Consider the following 21457-nt stretch of genomic DNA (forward strand, 5'->3'; position numbering starts at 1 on the left):
TACCTAGCAGGGAAGCAGCGGCGAGCCTCGTTCGCATAGCAGGCATGTTACCGGGCAAAGGACTGACTCGAGCTGGTCCACAGCGACCTCTACGGGCAGATCAAGCCAGCTACCCCAAGCGGAAAGAGGTACTTCCTGATCGTCATCGATGACTTGATGTGGTACACATGGCTCGCCCTTCTCACGATGAAGGACGAGGCCGCAGCCGCCATCATCCGACTCTAGGCGGGAGCCAAGTCGTAGTCCAGCTGCAAGCTACGCAAGCTAAGGACGAATCGTGGAGGCGAGTTAACCTCCGGATCCTTCACAACGTACTGCGCAGAGCTCGGAGTGAAGCGTTACCTGACGGCTCTTTTCTCCCCGCAGCAAAAAGATGTTGTCGAGCAATGCAACCATATGATTGTGGGCATGGCCCGTTGCCGGAGATTCGTGTCCGGGTAGGAACACGGGTGTCACCGAACCCGAGAGGTTCAAACACAGGGGACTCAAGATCATGTCGTCGCCTTGCCGACGATGGGCACTGTAGATAGAGAGACATAGCAGTTACCCAGGTTCAGGGCCCTTAGAGAGGTAAAACCCCTACGTCCTGCTTTGGTGGATATATTGCAAGTCACAATGGAGAAGATGACCGTACATGTACCTAGGGTTTGTGATCGCTTGGGATCGTCCCCTTATACGATAGCAAGGTTAGTCCTTATATAGGGGAGATGGTACTCTTCCCCCGAAATATCTTGAGGGGGAAGGGTTGCCACATCTCCAAAATGAGGGCGGGAAATGCCCTTGCCCTTTACAGGATGGACATAGTCCATGGTCGATTAAAGTGCCGGTCCATGGCAGAGGCTGAGGTCGTCGATGACGCCTCTTGTGGCCGTTTGTGCCGTCCATCCGGCCTTGCACCAAAGTGGTCAAGACAGGGTCTTGGCGCTTTGGTCCTCGTCGAGTCCGATTTAGCACCGAAGAGGTAATGGCATCTCACCTCCTCGGGACGGAGCTTTTGAGCTCAGCCATGACGTGTCCGACGCCTGTCTGGTTTGTCTGGTGGTCCGGAAAGGTGGCCTTGGATACCCCTCATGGGCGGGGCCCGAGTGGTTGGCATCCAAGGCCTATTTGGCTCGATGCCTCTCAGAGATTCTCTTGGAGAGGTGCTTGATGTCCCGCAAGGGCTCGGCCCTCGTGGAGCCTCACTCCAGGATTTCCTCCCGGAGTGATTGTCAGTCCTTTGTTCTCAGCGACATAAGGTACGTGGAACCCCGATTGCCGGTAGTCCCACAGCAGCCCCCGGGCACGTGCCCCGCATGCCCTCTGAGGGAGGTCGGAAGGGACACGCGCCCTAACCGTTGCTAAGACTTTGCTAGACACGCGTCTTGCCTTGACCGAGCGGGCTCGCATCATGGTCGTGCTTATCAAATGGCGGGCCTTGGGGCGCCGTCAAATGTGGTTACCGCGGTTTCTGGCAGGAGTCCAGCTCTTAGTAAACGGTGTGAGGGTGGTTCCATACGGAGTTACTGCATCTTCTTCCTTCTCCGTCGCCCAAGCTTTGCCTCTCAGCCTCCTTTTCCACCGCCAAATCTACCCCCGCGTCGAGCCCCCTTTCCCGGCACAATGGCCCCCAGAAGGAGATCCCAGCGGGCGGAAGACCCTGCTGCGGCGGGGAGTCAGGCTGCTGCTACGACGGCGGTGAACCTGACGGCCCCCCTGCTACTTTCGACCACTTCGACGCCGGCTGCGGTTGTGAAGTTTAGCCACATGCTGGCTACAGAGTGGAATGAGCATGCGGCCTCAAAGACATAGCCTGGTTCGGTGTCCTGGGAGTCACCGTCGGCGGAGGCATTCCCCGTCCTGTACCACGGCATAGTTGCCGGGCTTGTTCCGCTGTTGTCAGCGTTCTTCCCGGAGCTTCTCTCGCACCTCGAAGTCCCGGTTCTGCACATCCACCCTAGGTCTCTTACCATTTTGGCGATCTTTTCCTTCTGGTGCGAGGCGTTTGTCAGGGTGAGGACCTCAGTGGCCCTCTTCCACCACTTCTACAGCGCCAGGCTCAACAACGGCGGCCTTCGAGCCGGATGCGTGACCTTCTACGCTGAGAGTAGGTGGATCGACATGGACTGGGAGAAGAAGGTGAATGACTTCCGCTAACGCTGGATCTTCATGGACCTCGGCGAGGTGAATCCGTGCTTTGCAGTTCCTCATCATCCCGTGGTTAGGAACGATGATGCGTTGGCGGCTTGCAAGCTGAAAAGCCCGGCCTGCTCCAAGCTTTGGGATCGAATCGAGGCCCTGAACAAGAGCGGCCTTTCCGGCGTGATGGTCGCGACGGAGTTCCTCAGCGCGCGCATCGCGCCTCTTCAGAAGCATCGACACGGGCTGCAGGATTTCGACCTTCATTCCAACATGTCCCTGGGGCGGGGCCCCTTGGAAGATGACATGGTTGGCATTGAGCTCAACCACCTCATTCACACGGGCATTCCGGTGGATCCCCTGGAGGATGTCCTACCCCTGTACCACGACCCCCAGAAAGCCTCCATCCTCGAGGAGCTTCCTGAGTTCGGTGGCAAGGGGTTGCTCAACTCCGCGCCCATGGACGAGAGCCTTGACTCCGAGCTTCCGGAGGCCTTAGCTCCATCGGCGATAGTCGCCGCCCATCAGGGCGCTGAAGTTGAGGGCGACGGCGAGAGCAGCCACGCCATAGAGGAAGAGGAGGACCCGAAAACCCATCCTGTCAAGACAGGCCCATCCTCCATCGCCGTAGCTGTGGAAGGCCCTCGGCCAGCGGCCGAGGGGCGTACGCCCTTGTCCACGGGGTGGGTCTCTGAGGCCTTTGACGAGGACGAGTAAGTCCTCCCTTCCCTTTCATGCCTTGGATGTAAGTTTCCCCCGCTCTTCTCTTGTCAACCTGCTGGTTTTCCTTTCAGGGCTGCCAGGCGCCCCAAGAAGAAGAAACCGAAGATGGTCGAGAGGAAGAAGGGGAAGCCGCGGAGGAGGACAAAGTCCTCCATGCCTAAGGAGCTTCAACCGTTTGCGCGCCCTGAGCCCATCATTCCTGGCGGGGGACAGGGCGCCCAGGACGCTGTTGTAGACGCCGCTATCCTCTGGGCTGCAGCCCCCGAGCCTTCTGCGGATCCAATGCTAGTAGATCCTTCATCCCTTGGTGGTCGCCAGGGGATGCTGGAGACCCTGCTTCGCGGAGTGGAGGCGCATGACGCAGTAAGGGGGACAGGTGCGCCCTTGGAGAAGACCTTGACGGCAGAGGGGCCTCTGGCTGGTGAGGCAGCATTTGGCGAGGACCAGGCAACCCTTAAGCACCCTGCCCCTGACTCGGCTGATGCCGGTGAGGTCGGACGCTCCCCGTCGCCATCTTGGCCGACGCCTAGAGCCTCTCCTGAAGGCGGCGAGCAGGAGTCAGGCCGCCGCTCGCATGGGTCCCCCGTCTCCGGCGAGGAGAGCGTCAATGTCGGTCCTGTGCTTCCAACGCCTCCTCCTGGCTTGCAGCAGTGCCTGGTGGCGGCACGTGCCGCCTTTCAACGGTCCCTTGACGAGTGCGTCAGCAACCTGGTTGTTGAAATCCAAGCCCTGGCCTCGAAGCGGGAGCTGTTCCGCGAGGAGCAGCTTGAGTTCAAAATGGCCCAGGAAGCTGCTCGAGAAGACCTCCGCAAGCTGCGTGACCATGCCGACGAAGATGTCGCCGAGAGGCTGAAGGTGGTCGAGCTCAAAGAGGAGGCGGTTGCGGCTCGTGAAGGGGCTGCCTTGACAAAAGCCAGGGATCTTGACGCTCGCGCCCTTCAGTTGGATTCCGACCGCACTCGACTTCAGGAGGAGCGAAACTCTCTTCAGGCGAAGCTGGACGCGGCCGAGGGCCAAGCGAAGAAGCTCAAGGAGGTCTCTGCCTCCCTTTCCACAGCGGAAGGCGAGGTCACCTTGCTCAAAGAGTCCATTGCCACTCTGCAAATTGAGCTCAGCGAAGCGACGAAGCTTCGGCAAAGGCGTGCTGACCATATGCGCTCTGTTAATGCCCAGAGGTCCAAGGAGCTGGTTGCGCTGGTGGCCGACATGGAATCTCTGTTCCCGCGTCTTGGCCTGAACCCGCTTCCTGCCCTCGTGGTGCCAGAGGATGATGACGGCGAGGCTCTGGCCGCGCACCTCCGCCTGATGTTCACTGCCTTTGTGAAGATGGAGCCCTTGATCAGTGACCTGATCGCGAAGGACAGTGCCAACCTTCTGCGCTCCGCAGGGCGCCGCATCTTCTACCACCTCCAGCGGCTCGGGATCTCCGTTGACTTCCAGGAGCTCGTGAGGAGTGCACCAAAGGCCGAGGATCTGGTGAAGATAGATGGCGGAGTCGCGACGGAAAAGAACATCTAGCAGGGCCTGGCGATGCTACTTGAGAGGTACAAGCTTCAAGGCGAGGCCAAGCCTTCCCCAGAGTCTTCAGATACAGCCACCGACGAGGAGGATGAGACCGAGGGTGGTGACTCGGCGGTGGATGCAAGCTCACCCGGAGAAGCTCCCCGAGACGATGCCACCTCTCTGCCGCACGCCTAACTGCTCCGCTGCCTGTCGGGAGGTCCTTATCTGTGAAGTCCTTGTTTTTAAGTCCTTGTTGTAAGACTTTGAACCTAGACCAGGTGGTCTATTTAGCTCGTACTTTGCCTGCGGGGTAGGTGTAGAACTTTAATTTGGTTCTTGTGAATGCTTTCTGTGCCTTCTTGTTGGTTCTTCATGGAAGACACCGTAAGCTTGACACATAGGCATTTTTCATGTGCGCGTATTCTTGTTGACCCCTCGGGGAGGCGGCCGTAAGACTTGATGCACAGGGTTCCACGTGACAGGCACGTGTTGGGGGCGTCCTGTATGCATGTTCTTGTTGGTTCCTCGAGGAGGTAACCGTAAGACTTTACATGTAGGCTCTAACGTGACATCTTGTAGGTTCCTCGTGGAGGGTGACCGCAAGATTTGCACGTAGGGGGCGTCATGTATGCATGTTCTTGTTGGTTCCTCGAGGAGGTAACCGTAAGACTTTATGTAGCGGCCCAGGAAAATCCCGATATCAGATTTGTTTGTTGTTTCTCTTTTATTGCATCAACATGACATCATGCATATTTTGGATCCTAAAATTATATTTTATTAAACCTTATTCTTTGCCAAAATTAATCTCCTCTTTTTATCTCAAATGAAAATATATTTTACTCTGCTTATTTTCCTATATAAAAACTATTTTGGAAATGGTTTTAAAACAAACAGAAAATAAAACAGAAAAAAGGGTTTCATAAAAAAAAGGGGGGAAGGAGAGAGCCTCCCAGCCCGACCGGCCAGGCAACTCCCAGCCCAGCCGGAGCAGCCCACCTAAGGCCCGACCGGCCCACCCTAGGAAACCCTAGCCTCCCATCCAGGACTCCCCTTGGCTTTTTGCAGCCACACCCCCGCCGCCAGCCTTCTCTTTTCCCCTGCCTTTCTTCTTTTTCCTTTTCTAGTCCCTCCACCTAACGCACCCCGTCGCCCCGCACGCTTTCTTCGCATCCCTTCTCGCTCCCGAGCTTGAATCGATGCCAAGCCCACGGCCGCGCGCCCCTCTCCTCCTCGCCACCAGACGCCGCCGGCGCCGCCCCTGTTCCCCTCCTTCTCCAAGCGCTGCCGCCTTCCCTTCGCATGGCCGCGCGTCGACGGCCTCCTCCTGGACGCCTGCGTCTGAGCCAAGCCGCGCCTCTGCCTCCGTCCTCCCGGCTCCGTCCACTGTTCGTCCCCAACCCCGCAGCCGTGCCGGGCTCGTCCCGACGCTGTCAACCGCTACCTCGAGCACGACGTCCGTCCTGCGTCATCCCTTGCTCGTCTCGGTCGCCACCTCCCTGGCTCCTCGTCGCCCCATCGTCCTTCCCTTCACCGCATCAAGTGCATCGCCACGGATACCCTCTACCGCTCGCGCGCGGCAGCATGAACTACCGCGACGCCAGCGCTGCTTCCCGCCTTGGCCAGTAGCTCCTCGTTCTCGGCCGCTTTGCCCCGCGTGCCCTTGCAGGCTCCCGTAGCGTGGGTCTCCACTTCAAGTTCTTCGTTTTGTCACTGCTACAAGGACACGGTCCTCCTGTTGACATCGACCCCAAGTGCACCGTTGCATCGTCTGTTTTCCCGCATGGACACAACCCCAAATCGTGATGAATCCGAACGTGGCGCTGTTGTGTTGCTCTGCAGGTTGCTCTTGACACTACGGTGTATTCTTGCCTCCACTCCTTTTGTTTTTGATTCCGTGTCTCACGATCTATGTGTTGGCTGTTCCAATGAGATAACGTGTCAACGTCAAACCTGCCATCGACGATCAAGGTGGAACCACAAGATCTCCTTCGCAGCCGAAGACCTCTGTCTAGTTCGCCACCGACACCGAAGCAAGAAGGCGAACTCCAAGTTCTTCTTCACTCTTCACGGATCCGAAGGCCGAGACCCGGCTTCATCTTCTTCCTCATCGACCCTGGAGTTTCCGGCCTCAAAACCCAACGTGTGAACCCTAGCCTGTCCCTATTTTCCTAAATGCTATATATAACTTGTTGCATCAATCTTACATGTTGCATCACATTGCATATGTGGTTGTTCGGTAATAGTGATACACCTAATAATTAAATATGGAATTGTGCGGGAATGCTTATCTCTTATCCCGGTTCCATTTAAATTGCGTAGCTCACCCATGCCATGTCTTGCCATGCTAATCAACAATTAATATGCGGGGTAGATAAATAACTTGAACCTAATTAATTGTCGGGATTCCGATCCCGCTTAATATGGATAAGTTGCATTGCACCATCGTTGCCATGTCATGCATGCCTGCATCATGATCATGCTGCTTCTTTGCCGTAGTAGTAAGTGTTGCACCCATTGTTTGTTGTAGCGCTTTGCTTCTTCCCGGATAAGACGTTGAGTTGATGCGAGCTACGCCAAGTTCTCCGGATGTCCCTCGGCAAGCTTTAACAGGCAAGCATTTCCTAAACTCCTGTCTCTGCTGGAGTCGCTCACCTATTTTTTTTGCCTCCTCCCTTATGCTATCCTTAAGTTGCGTTCTTGTCACGTGTCCCTTCCACTTGTTACCTCAAGCAGCATATATTGCCTCCACCAACCTCCTACAGCTGTTGTTTGGTTATCGGGTCTGCCTTGCGAGTCGTAGTGCATGCTAGTGCTGTTTTATCGTGTTACCGTTATCGCTATCTTATCGGGTTATCTGTTGGAGATCATGACACATGGTTTATGGATATATCTGTTGAGGGTATCATGGTTACTTGTTAATAGTTGTTAGTGGAGGCATCGGTGGGTCAGCTGATCGTTTTATGACGGCTCACTTGTGTTTCTTTAAAATCTAGGACCCCGAGTTCCTGTTATCTGTTCCGAGACTGAGCGCTCTAACCACACGTGGGTATGTTTATTGGGTCTCCCCTCGACCACTGCCGGAATCTACAGCTTTGTCCAGTGGCCACAACTAGTTTCGTAATGTTTTACCTTTTGTTGTTTGCGTGCATGCCAGCCTATTGCTTCGGAGATTCGGCCGGACTTCGATACGGGTTCAACTTGGTTAGGTGGCTTCCTGGACATTGTTGTCGTGAAGGAGAGTGCGAGTCGTGATATCCACCTGTCGCAAGTGGGTTGATCATGCGTGTGGGCACATTTGGGCACCCCTGCAGGGTTACAATCTTATCGATAAGCCGTGTCCGCGGTTATGGACGACTTGGAGCTGTATGACTCGACCATAGACAACTTACACCTGTTGTTTCAATACTAATAACTTGCATAGTAAGATAGAATAACTTAAATAATAACTGGTTAATACTTGTCAACCGTGTGAGTGCCCTTGTAAGTACTTCCTTGCGAGGGGGGAATGCATCGGCTGTGTTATGTTTGCAGAGTATAGAACTGTTAGTTATGCGCTCTCTCCCCTTCTCTGGTAGATGAATGTTGTAGAGTGTCTCTATAGGTTTTTAGTGCTTGCGCGCTGCCGCTTAACCCCACCATATTGCCTATGACGTTCATCTTGCGTCCTCTAAGTCCCTGCGTGCCTCAAGTACAAAGGACGACTGGTTGATGAATGCTTATATGTCTTGAAGTCTTGTTAAGTACGAACTCGTACTTATTGCTGCTTTGGGACATAACCGGGCAGGTATGAAGATTGGTACGATGAAGAACGACGCTAGCGAGGTTACCCTTCCGTCTTGGCTTAGGCAGGGTTATGGACGCCACTTGATTATCTTCAGGACTCTTAGTCCCATTTGTATTCTTATCCGTACTCGGATGTATTTGGTTTTATGTATGATTTGGATCTTTGTATTGTATCTATTTGTATCTTGACTCGTTGGAGTCCTTGTTGGAATATATCTGTTTCTTGTGGGCTCTATTGTAATCCTGTTGTAATGTTACCGCTCGGGGTAATTCCTCTGGCATCACGTGTGTGATTCGTCGCGCACGTCGTGTCGGAGGGCGTCTCAGAATCGATATCGTGCGGATTTCAGCGGGTTCGCTGGGATCCTCATGGTACCGGTCTCGGGGCGTCACACTTTACATGTAGGCTTTGACGTGACTCCTTGTTGGTTCCTCGAGGAGGTAACCATAGGGTTCTGCACGTGGGGAGTGTCCTGTATGCCTATTCTTGTTGGTTCCTCGGGGAGGTAACCGTAAGACTTTACATGTAGGCTCTGACGTGACTCCTTGTTGGTTCCTCGAGGAGGTAACCATAGGGTTCTGCACGTCGGGGGTGTCCTGTATGCGTTCTCTTGATGGCTCCTTAGGGAGGTAACCATAAGATTCACATGTAGGCTCTGATGTGTCTCCTTGTAAGTCCCTCGGGGAGGCGACCGTAAGGTTTGCACATGTATAAAGAGGTATCCTGTCAGCGGATTATGTTGGTTCCTCGAGGAGGCAACCGTAGACTTGCGCCTTAGGCTTTACCGTGACTCCTTGTTGGTTCCTCGGGGAGGTAACCGTAAGGTTCTGTGTGTTGTTTTGCTCGTGCGATGTGTTTCTCGGATGTGTTGTTGTGCGAGGAGATCAGACACCAAGTGACTTGGTGAGGTGGCTTAGTGCGGGTAGCGACCCCGCTGCCAGAGCTCAGTACCCAAGTGTAGGACTGATGGGTTACCCCGACTAAGGCACAATGCCTAGCCCCCGCTCGCACGGCGCACACAATCGAGAACTCAGGGAACGCTTTGAGACAAGTTTTTGAATTCCTTAGGAATGAAGTCCAGAGTCTTTTATTCCAATCAGCGCGGGTGCGCGTTGAGAAAGATCTAAAGAAGTCCCATTACATGCTGCCGCGGCTGAATCAGTGACCCTTAGAGAATTTGCTTCAAGATGTGAGAGCAGGGCCGGGCATCTTCAAAAAGCAAACAACCTGCTGTGGGTGACTGCCTTTGGGATTTCTTCTTGGAGGGTTATAGCTCCCTCTCAGCTGCAAGGTGCCAGAAGGACCGAGGGAGATCTGTCGAAGGAGTTCCTAGCCCCAGCGCGGCAGACTCCTGATGCCATGCGATCGCTATGCGTAGGCCAGTCGGCTGACACCCTTGCTTTGCCTTCGCAATTATCCAGGGACCTGGGTGGCTTCTCTGCTCTGCTGGTCATGTGCCGTGAGTACTCCACTCCAGATCCTTCCTCGGGATGGGGCTCGATCACCTCTCTATTGCACTCCTGCACCCTTGATGGTGTATGGTGAGCCATGTCTGGGAGTTTCTTCGGGGAGGCATCGAGCGCGCCTTCCTATTTGGAGGAATTGCCTTTCAGAGTGATCCGAGCCCCCGAGCCCCCAGTGCCTTGGAGATTTCCCAACCGGTCCTCGCCGAGGGTAGCCGTGGCCATGGCCTCGGCGAGGGTAGCGGCGTGTGCTGCCCTTCTTGTTCTGGCACGCGCCTAAGAAAGCATCTGCTTCTTCCTCTCACTGCCTCCAAGATGTTCCATGACATCCTCGTTGACCGGGAAGGCTGCAGCGGCCTCTCGGTAAGCATGCGCCATGGAGTTCACCGCATCCTTCTCATCGCAGCAGACAGTGATGATCTCACCATTGCAGCCTGGCATCTTGACGAGGTTGTAGGCATGGTGGGTGACCGCCATGAACTTGGCGAGGGCAGGGAAACCCAGGATGGTGTTATAGGGCAGCCCAATGTGCGCGACATCGAAGTCGATGAGCTCTGTACGATAGTTGCTGTGGGAACCAAATGTGACAGGGAGTCACACTTGGCCGATGGGCATGGTGGATCCCTCAGTGACTCCCGAGAACGGCATCGTGGGCTTCAGTCGATCATAAGACAGCTGCATCTTCTCAAAAGTTTCCAGCGACAGAACATTCAGCCTGGCTCCTCCGTTAATCAGAGTCTTGGCGACAGCAATGTTGTTGATGACGGGAGTGCACATGAGGGGAATGGCCCCTACTATCCTGACGGACTTGGGGTGGTCCTCTGAGCTGAAAGAAACAGGAAACTGTGACCATTTGAGCTTGACATGGTTCAAACCTGGGCGAGCGGCCGCGACCTCTCGGACGAGCTGCTTGAAGTGCCTCGTGGAGGTTGGCGCCTGAGCCCCACCGAGGATGCAACAGATAGCGCCCCTCAGCTCCTGGTAGCCCCCAGCGCCTTCCTCGGCATGGTCTCTCCCATCGCCGAGGCGTGGCTGGGTGGTGTTTGCCTAGTTGTTGCCCCTGCTCCGGTCACTGTTCCAGTTTCCACCTCCACGACCTCCCCCACGTCCGCCGCTGTGCCCATCAGAATGCTTCACCTTTCTCTGACTGTCCCGCTCCTCACGGATCTTCTGGATCTCATAGCAGTTGTCAGTGGAGTGGCCAGATTTGCGGTGACAGGTACAGAACGAGCGCCCATTGGCTCCTGCGTTCTCCCCCTCCGCTCCACGCTGGAACTTCTGGTGAGGTTCAGCAGCCAAGACTGCTACAGTCTTGCGCTTAGTGTCCTTTGAGAAGCTCTTGCCTTTGGAGGAGGACGGCATGCTACGGGCCTCTAGTTGGTCTCGGATGAACAGCCGCCCCGCCTCCGCTTTGGCACATTTGTCGGCCATGGCGAAGAGCTCCGTTGTGGACTCAAGCTCATCGTGCATGGCGAGCTTCTCCCTCATCCGCAGATCTGTGACACCTTCGGTAAAGGCGGAGATGATGTTGGCTTGAGAAATCATGGGTATCGTGTTCCTCACTTTGCTGAAGCGCTGCATGAATTGATACAGCGTTTCGCCTTTCTCCTGGCGAATCTGGCGCATGTCATTGAGAGTGGAGTGGCGGTCCGCTGTAGGCTTGAAGTTGGCCACGAACTGCTGGCAGAGATCCTCCCAGGAGGAGACGGACTCCTCTGGAGGTTCATGAGCCAGGAGCGGGCAATGTCCTTGAGCGCCATAGGGAACCAATTAGCCAAAACCTTTTGGTCTCCCCCCGCGGCCTCGATGCTCACAATGTACAGCTATAGGAACTCTGTTGGGTCCCCGTGGCCGTCATAGCGAGTGATGACCCACAAGTATAGGGGGTGTATCATAGTACTTTCGATAAATAAGAATGTCGAACCCAACGAGGAGCAGAAGGTGTTGACAAGCAGTTTAGATGAAGGATTCACTGTAAATGCTCACAGACAAGTTTTCAGGGGGTTTTGATATAGCAGATAAATAAAGTACGAGTAAGTAAAATGCGAGAGTAATAATTGCAGCGAGTGGCCCAATCCTTTTTAGCACAAAGGACAAGCCGGTTTGTTTACTTATAATGACCAAACGTTCTCGAGGACACACGGGTAATTAGTCTAGTGATTTCGCTTCATATAGTTGATTAATCTTCATTGTTTTGATAAGTGTTGTGTGGGTGAACCTATGCTAATGCACCGCCCTTCCTAGGACTAATACATACTTGTGATTAAACCCCTTGCAAGCATCCGCAAATACAAGAAAGTAATTAAGATAAATCTAACCACAGCCTTAAACTCTGAGATCCTGCTATCCCTCATGCATCGATATACCAACGGGGGTTCAGGTTGCTGTCACTCCGGCAACCCCACAATTAGCAAACGAATACAAGATGCATTCCCCTAGGACCATAAAGGTGAAGTATCATGTAGTCGACGTTCACATGACACCACTAGAAGAATAACACCACAACTTAAATATCAAACCATTAAATATTACTCAACATAGTTCACTACTAACATTTAGACTTCACCCATGTCCTCAAGAACTAAACGAACTACTCACAAGACATCATATGGAACATGATCAGAGGTGATATGATGATGAATAACAATCTGAACATAAACCTTGGTTCAACGGTTTCACTCAATAGCATCAATAACAAGGAGTAATCAACACCGGCAGAGTTTCCCCTATGAAATAATCAAGATTCAACCCTAGATGTTACAGCGGAGACGAGGTGCAGTGGTGGAGATGACGGTGTCGGTGGTGGAGATGATGATGATGATGATCCCAATGAAGTCTAGCTCGATGACGGTGACGATGGCGACGATTTCCCCCCGGGAGGGAATTTCCCCGACAGATTTCAGCCTGCCGGAGAGCTCTCTTCTCTCTGGTGTTTTCCGCCCCGTAGAGGCGGCTGTGTCTATTCGCGATTCCCCTGGAGCTTAGGTTTTCAGGACGAAGAAGTACGCGAAGGAGAGGCGGCCGAAGGGGGCTGTGGGCCCCCTCCCCACAAGGCGGCACGGCCAGGCCAGGGCCCGCGCCGGCCTATGGGGGGGGGCCATGGCGGCCCTCCTCGGTCCCTCCTTTTGGCTGGCTTCGTCTTCAGGAAAAATAAGATCTTCGGTGTAATTTCCGTCAATTGTTGATCTTCCGAAATATTGCATTCTGACGGTGCTTTTTCCAGCAGAATCCTGACTCCGGTGAGCGATTCTCCAATAATCATGAAACATGCAAAATAGATGAAATAACATAAGTATCATCTCTAAATATGAAATATATCAATGAATAACAGTAAGTTATGATATAAAATAGTGATGCAAAATGGACGTATCAGCGAGCTGGCAGATCTGGCCAAAACTTGAGCGGCCACGAGACGCGGCGGAGCTCCTTGGTGTAGGCGATGCAGGCCCCCATGCAGACGGGCGTCCTAGTAGTGCGGTTCCCTTGACCCGTCACCGCAATCTCCCGGAGGACCCTTGCTTGGCGCTCGTGTGGTCGTTCGGGCTGTCGCTCGAACCCAACACGGGCCTCTTCAGGCGTCCTCAGGATGATATGGCAGCTGGGCTCGGCAACCTGTGGGGACGACGCCGCGCGCGAGGCCTCTCCTAGCGCTTGCTGAGCGAGCGGCGGCGGAGGGACGTTCCGAGCGGGGGGCCTGCCGCGCCCATTCACCAGCTTGGTGATGCGTGTAGCCCAACCGTCCCGCCCGGCAACCAATGTTGGGTGGTTCAGCAACTCCTGAGCCAGAAGGATGCGAGCCTCCTCCGTAAGCTGCTCGGGGGCGTTGGGCTCGGAGATGATGAAGGAGGTGAGACCTCACGTCAAGGGATGTTGAGGCTCCCCAGACGGGCGGAAGGACGAACCTTCCTCGTCGTCGGTCCATGGCTGTGGCTCTGGCTCTTCCGGAGCACGGCGCTCGGGCGGCTCGGGAGCCCCCGGGGTGTCGCGTCCAGCGAGCTCAGAGGCGGTAGGAGCACGATGACGAGCAGGCTCAGAGCGAGCGCGACTAGCCGCATGGTGACGCGCGCGCTCGTCGCGAGTCTCAACCTGCCCGGACATGTCGGCGAAGCTGACGGAGAAGAACGACGGCAGATTGAGTCCCCTACCTGGCGCGCCAAATGCCGGAGATTCGTGTCCGGGTAGGAACACGGGTGTCACCGAACCCGAGAGGTTCAAACACAGGGGACTCAAGATCACGTCGTCGCCTTGCCGACGATGGGCACTGCAGAGAGAGAGACACAGCAGTTACCCAGGTTCAGGGCCCTCGGAGAGGTAAAACCCCTACGTCCTGCTTTGGTGGATATATTGCAGGTCCCCGGCGAGTTCTCAGGTGAGACAGTGTCGACGACCGTGTTGATCTTGAACAGTTCGCCGACTAAAAGCGTGGACGGCAAGACGTCGTTCGAGGCCTGGCATAGCCGCAGGCCGGATGTGCACTTCATGTGCACGTTCGGCTGTGTGGTGCACATCAGATAGACGTGACCTAGGCTGAAGAATCTCAATGATCACATCAGGCCGAGGGTCTTCTTAGGTTGCGAACCTGGCACAAAGGGTTATTTGTCCTTCGACCTGGCGACAAGCCGAGTCCACGTCACCCTCGACGCTGTATTTGACAAAAGAGTGCGCTAGGACTCGAAGTCACCGGAGACGTCGGTGAACACCTTCGGAGCTGACTCGTTCATTGTCGAGCACATGGTGCTCGAGCCGCGGACGACTCAAGGAGACGCTAATGCAGATCCTCAATCCGACTCTCCGTCATCACCGACTCCCACCTCACCGACTCCAGAAGTCTGGAGTGAGTCTCCTCCATCCGGCTCCTCGTCGACACCAGGGTATCCGATAGCAGAGTCCCCAACTCCGGCTTCCACTGGCAGAGAGTTCGTCACACCACCGTAAAGGTACGCAAGTACGCTTGACGCAAAAGATGACTCCGAGCTCGAGCACCGGTTTCGCACTGTGCGGAACGTAATCTACGCTGGTCCGGCTTCGGAGCTGGACGAGTACATCCACTTCCTCGCCACTGAAGAGCCTGGCTCGTTCAGTGGGGCCACGTTAGATGTCAGCTGGAGGCATGCGATGGAAGAAGAGATGGAGGCCATCGAGGAGAACTCGACTTGGCGCCTCACCACCTCACCCCGATGTAGACTATGCATGGGTTGCAGTCTCCTATTTTCAAAACTTCCAGTCCTTTAAGCAAGATCACATATGATGCACCTTCAGATTATTGGCGTCCCCGTTGTTGAGGCGTATGTTCCTTCAAGCGCCATACACGCTCATTGCTCCATTTTCGGCAACATTTTTTACGTCATCTACGAGTGAGCTTAGACTTTGAGCCATAAACATGGGCCTCTTCTTCCATGTTCTCTACTTCCTGCAGCTGCCGAGTGGTATATATTATCCACAGTTGAACCTGAAATGTTTATGCAAGTGAAGTCCTGACTCTCTCGATGGTGCCATCCAACACACTTTTGTTTATATCATGCTTGATCCGAGTTTAATATTTAACTCTTCAGGTGCTTCCATCACGGTGATTGGTTCCAACATTTCATGTCAATGATTCTTCTCTCCATTTCCTCACACAACCGAATCGAGGTTGTATTTCGATTGTATTGATGGGTCTCTTAGGATCACACTCAACGATCGGCAGCCCAGACTATGGAGACAATTTAAACAACATAGAAACATGCAGCTATGATATGATTGATTGCATCGTTCTAATGAAAATTTATTGTTGTTGGCTACCATTCATTCTTGAAGTGATGATCAGTGAATCCTAAGATGCACTTCAGGTAGTTGCAAAGTTCACAGAGGAATATTGACTATTCTAGTTTTCTAGATGATACTTTGGAAAATCATATATTCCATTTTTGGTACAAATGGTCTACGTACGAGTACATTGTGGATGTCAAGGGTGATAACTGATTTTGCGCTGCCTCGATTTGATTCCTTGCTCTAGATCTAGACACCCACATTTTGTATCTCCCATAATTGCAGAGATATATATCGACCCAGTAGAAACAAGTTTATATTTCCTTTTGCTATATATTGTTATAATCTCAATTTTCTTGAATTGGTCGACAAGGGTTAGCATGGATATTATGTGTTGTATTATAATATATATAAACATTTAACAATTGCACTCAAGAATATAAATGTTAGCATGCGTCCAAATACATGTATCTGCAATTCTGCATGCATGGGTATGCTACGTTACATTCTATAATTGAAATAATAGCATGTAAATTGCAACACAAGAAAATATCCATGTTATCTTTTTCTTTACTTCTTAATGTTCGCTCATGTATATCCTAAAAATTCCCGTAGCAACATTCGGGGAATCATCTAGTTAGTTGTACCATGTGGCCCAAGAGAGGACTACTGGCGAGCCGTATTCCATATCTATTCATAACCATGGGGGCTAGCGAGCAGCATTCTGTATCTGATAATAACCTCTCAGCGGGTGGAATCGCACTAAGAAAAATATATTGTGAATTCAACATAGCAGGATGCTAGAATTGCACACCTCAAGTGAGTCACAATGCAAAATCTATCTATACAATTTAGGGATAAAATTATACAACTTCGGAATAGTGTTTAATCTATTCGACGTGTCCACGGTCAAGGACGAGTAAAGCTTGCATTTTCCGTGATTAGCAAACCTCTTCTCCCTCTAAACCCTAGGTCATGTATGGTGTTGGGAGTGAACAATATATAACCAGATTTGAAGCACCCTAGACGTATCTAGAAATGTTATGTGGGTATACTGTTACATTTTATAGATGATTGGAATCATGAGACGATCAATGTGTTAGAATGAATTGATTGAAGGTTGATAGTTGAGATGGATCCAAGGCAACACAAGCATGGTACACACAAGTCTATGAGAAACATGCGTGGGTGTAACTACACCCTGGTGTAGTTTGAATATGTCCAGAATAATATTCTGAGCACCGACTTGTACTTTCCTGGACACAAGGTTAAACTTCCTGGATAAGAGGGTTGACCTTTTTGTCGGAACTTACTTGAACTTCCCATTTTCTTAAGAGCTACTGATTACACTACGATTTTTTCAACCATTTGGAGGAAATGTGCAAATGATATACCGTTGGATAGATAATGAAAAACCGCAACTTTTTCATGTTCACAACTTTCACAGATTCAGCACGGTTTAAATTTAATTTTGAAAATACGAAAATGCTTCTATATGGTCAGAAAACGAACTTTTAGCTTGATTTTCGAATCGCTTATTGGAAATGTACAAATGATATACCGTTGGATAGATAATGAAATTGCGCAACTTTTTCATGTTTTACGTTTTTTCAAAATCCTCACAGTTTTTGAATAATTTTGAAAATACCGAAATTCGGACGTACTTAAAAACGAGCGGACGGTAATTTGGATGATTTGTTTCAACCGTTTGTCGGAATGATGCAAATAATATGGCGTTGGAAAGCTATGAACTAGGCGCAACTTTCTTATTCCAATTGTTTTCTCTAATTCCTTACAGTTTAAAAGAACAACTTGAATTACTGTCCGCCCGTTTTATGTGACGGGCACCGAATGATTTTGCCCGCGATTTCCATCCGGTATATTGAAACAATGCAAATGATATACGGTTGGAAAGGTGTCGAAAGGGCGCATCTTTTTTGTATTTACCATTTTTGCCAAATCCAAACGGTTTGAAAGTAATTTTAGAAGTTTTGAAATCATGTTTTCGGTATACTTTGCGAGATAATGACTCGAATTCGATGGATTAGATCCATTTATTTGTTGTCAAATGTTGTAGGTAATGAAATTAGACGCATACTCTATCATATAAAGCTTTGGGTGGCAATGGTTGAGTTGGTTAGTGAACAAAACAATGAGATTTTCACAATAGATTTCCGCCTCGCAAAAAACAGAGCATTGAACTTCCGCCGACATGAGCTTGTACTGCTCGGGCAATGCGGTTGTACTTCTTGATGCTGTTTCACGAAGCTGTTCAGAAAAACTAATAAATTTTATCTGAACATTGTGTACTTCCCGTAGTTACCGCTTGTACTTCATGCAGTCGCCGCTTGTACTTCTCGGAATCACAGATTGTACTTCCCGCGGATGAGGATTTTTATTTTTTATTTATTGTGCATTAGGATTTTGTCGGTTTTTTGTACTTCCTATATTAAGTGGGTGTACTTCTTGTGTCGAACGATTGTACTTCTTAGCTTTAAGTCTTTGTACGTCCTCGCGGATGACGAGATTATTTTGTATATTTGGATTTTTATCGGCTTTCTTGTAGTTCCTAAATAAGTGGTTGTACTGCCTGTGTTGAATGGTTGTACTTCTCATCATCGAGTATTCGAACTTCCTCGCGGATGATGGGATTATTTTGTTTTTGTGCATTTAGATCTTGTCGGTTTTTTTACTTACTATGTTAAGTGGTTGTACTACTCGTGTTGAATGGTAGTAATTCTCAGCGTCAAGTATTTGAACTCCCCCGCGGATGATAGGATTTTTTCTACATTAAATTTTCGCAATAGATTTCCGCCCCGCAAGAACAGAGCGTTGAACTTCCCTCGACATGAGCTTATACTTCCCGAGCAATACAGTTGTACTTCTCGGTACGGTTTCACAAAACTGTTCATAAAAGCCGATATAATTTTAGTTGAGCACTTTGTACTTCCAGTAGTTAGTGCTTGTACTTCCTATAGTCAACGGTTGTACTTCTCGGAATCACGACTTGCACTTCCCGCGGATGACTGGACTTTGTTGTTTTTTGTACATTTGGATTTTGTCGGTTTTCTTGTACTTCCTATATTAAGCGGGTGTACTGCTCGTGTTGAATGGTTGCACTTCTCCGCGTCAACTATTCGAACTTCCTCACGGATGACGGGATTTTTTTATGTTTTTTCTAGATTTGGATTTTGTTGGTTTTCTTTTACTTCCTATAATAACTGCTTGTACTGCTCGTGTCAAATGGTTGTACTTATCTGTGTATAGCATTTGAACTTCCTCGCGGATGACCGAATTATATATTTTTGTACATTTGGATTTTCTCGGTTTTCTTGTACTTCATATATTAAGCAGGTGTACTGCTCGTGTCGAATACTTGTACTTCTCAGCGTCAAGTAGTTGAACTTCCTCGTGGATAACAAGATTATTTTGTTTTTTCTACATTGGTTTTCTAGTACTTCCAATATGAAGTAGGTGCACTGCTCGCGCCAAATAGTTGTACTTCTCAACCACAAGTATTTGACCTTCACTCCGGATGACTAGATTATTTCGTTTTTTCTCCATTGGTTTTCTAGTACTTCCAATATTAAGTGGGTGCACTGCTCGCACCAAATAGTTGTACTTCTCGGCCTCAACTATTTGTACTTCTTTGCGGATGACGATATTTATTTTTTGTTGTTTTTGTCGATTTTCTTTGTAATTTCTATATTTAGCGGGTATATAGCTCGTGTCGAATAGTTGTACTTCTCAGCGTCAAGTAAATTTCACCGTCGATGAAGGATTATTTTTCTTTTTCTATATTCCATTTTTCTGGTTTTCTTGTACTTCCTATATTAAGTGGGTGTACTGCTCCTACCGAATTATTATACTTTTCAGCGTCCATATGTTAAAATTATCAATTAAAAGTTAAACCATTCCGCGATCCAGGTAAATTGAAACAAAAAAATAATATGCTTCATTTCGTAGGAGAAAACGTTGCTTGTTTAGTCACCCCTTGTTTTTCTTAGGATCTCTAATTATACTTCTTGAAAGATAAAAAAATTGGATGATTTTTATTATTAGTTTGCAACTACAAGGCGAACCATGTACTTCCCAAAACCAATCAATTTTGATTTCCCACTACAAGCCGACATCTAGAAAATCATCCGCGCTCGGAATTTCTTGTATAGCCGTTAAAGGACAAGTGCTCTATAAATACAAGTGGACTTTGTCCTTAAACTTGCAGGAAATGTTTGCTAGAGCTAATGACAGATCAATTGATTGAGTTCGGAATAATTCAATAGCAGCTCAGACTGAAAATTCAGAGTTCTCGATGCAAGTACTTAACTTCCAAAATTCAGAGATAAATGGACAATAGCTTTCGGACTGGAATCCGCCACACACATACACAGTACAGAGGTAAAATTAGAAAAAAAAATTCTGGAAAGTAGTGGATGCTAAGTGGAAGCATCGTACAAGTCTAACAGAAACAGGACTAAACTGGCATCTTACCGAGACAAGATTAAACTGGCCATCTTTACGCACACGAACTGACTCTAGTCCAAACTGAAACTAAAGATGGCCATCTTTACATACACAAAATTTGCACTGCCCGTTCCAACAGTTTGCACTACGAATTTTTTTATAGAAAGAGAATTTTAGTGTTCAACAAACTAAGATAGAAAACATAGTTCCAAGAGAAATAGCAACAGTTTGCAGCCACGACATGCAACATGGTTTACCATCAGAACATAACAATATAAGAAAATTATGGAAGTACATGCGCCGTGAAAAAAAAGTACAAGTCCCCTTTGAAGTAAGTTCAACCGCAGCAGAAATCGCCAGCAAGGGTTGAGCGAGGCAGGTTGGGGCGACGCTGACTTGCCTGAGGACGGCGCCCCGGGCCTCCCAGGCGACGGAGTCGAGCCCTCGAGATGGCCGCCCGGTTGTCCTCCCAGGCTGCGGCGCGCGAGCTCTCCGCAGCTTTTAACGTTAGATGATTTTGTCTATGAAGAACAATGTTGTCCTCTCCGAACTAAAAGAAGCACTGCTGTTACAAGTTAAGTTTACTGTCGGTCGGTGGTAAGTGCACGGCTTAGCAACAGCAAAGAATCACCAGAAATGAGATTATGACAGCGGGAGCGAATAAATCCAAACTAAAAGGCTAGGTGGGAAAAATGTAATTAACTCTATGCAAGCACATGAACTAAAAGGTTCAGCACATACTCACACGCACATACAAATTCAATCATACGAGGAAGCAATATATGGTCAACGTAGTTAAAATATATTTTGTAATTCTGTTAACCACCACTGTTACCAAAATGTGTACTGTTGTTTCGTATGCGGATACAAAGCGGAAGCTGATGACAGAACGAGCGAGGATGTGGTTCTGCTAGATCAGCACTTATCTGCAATTTTCCGCATGTTCTAACTGTACTTCCCAACTTTTTCTAAATGGTAGAACATGTCCTGCTTGGCAAGTTACAGAAAAGCAAATGCGTCGACCACGAAGAACAGCGAAAAAATAAAATCCTAGCATTACCCAAGCACTATCCATTTGTACTTTTGCTTTATAGACGATTACCTTTTCTCTTGAACCTGCTTGTATCTACATTTTCCCAATGTAAAGAAAGATGCATCGGCCGCCGCTAGCCTCTGCCATGTAATCTAATGTGTATGCGTATGCTAACACTTTTTGTACTGACCTCTATGTTATCTACTAAAACAGATTTCTTGCAAACTTACAGGTCGACTCGAAATTCAGAAACGATAAACAAATTTACTCCGAAATAAAACAGTGCATATAAAATAATTAGTACCAGGGGCGCGGTGCACTCCCCACATTCCGATTCATCCACGTTTTAGTAAATTGGATTTTTTTTTCTAATTGACCTTCCTTGTACTTCCGTGAGTAGCCAGTTGCACTGCTGCTGCGCAGTATTAGAGGCAGAGGAGCATCAAAGAGGTGCACGAGAGAGAAAAGCAGCAGTTGCTGCGTACATGGAGACACTAGAACGGAAGGAAAACAGGCGTGCGGGCATCCCTACTTTGCGACGTACGTAGTACTCGATATGATCTGGCCGAAAACCATGGCCTGGGCGCGGTGCCCCACGGGCATGGAGCAGGCGTTGCCGGA

General features: G+C 49.9%; 1 protein-coding gene across 1 annotated transcript; it reads right to left on the reverse strand.

Moving 5' to 3' along the window:
- Positions 1-9867: 9867 nt before the first annotated feature.
- Positions 9868-11449, reverse strand: LOC139832282 (uncharacterized). Its single transcript, XM_071822004.1, has 4 exons — positions 11425-11449; positions 10729-11339; positions 10265-10638; positions 9868-10159 (listed from the first exon to the last, which is right to left on the reverse strand). Exons 1-4 carry the CDS (start codon positions 11447-11449, stop codon positions 9868-9870), a joined length of 1302 nt encoding a protein of 433 aa, XP_071678105.1.
- Between the last annotated feature and the right edge of the window lie 10008 nt (positions 11450-21457).

The sequence above is a fragment of the Lolium perenne genome, chromosome 6, assembly GCF_019359855.2.
Source record: "Lolium perenne isolate Kyuss_39 chromosome 6, Kyuss_2.0, whole genome shotgun sequence".
NCBI classification, from domain to species: domain Eukaryota; kingdom Viridiplantae; phylum Streptophyta; class Magnoliopsida; order Poales; family Poaceae; genus Lolium; species Lolium perenne.

Excerpts from the sequence above, each read along its gene's own strand:
- LOC139832282 (XM_071822004.1), bottom strand. The coding sequence starts at position 11,449 with ATGACGGCCACGGGGACCCAACAGA. Across the intron at positions 11,340-11,424 it reads GGCCACGGGGACCCAACAGA|GACATTGCCCGCTCCTGGCT; the intron begins GTTCCTATAGCT and ends ATGGCGCTCAAG. Across the intron at positions 10,160-10,264 it reads ACTTTTGAGAAGATGCAGCT|CAACTATCGTACAGAGCTCA; the intron begins GTCTTATGATCG and ends TGGTTCCCACAG.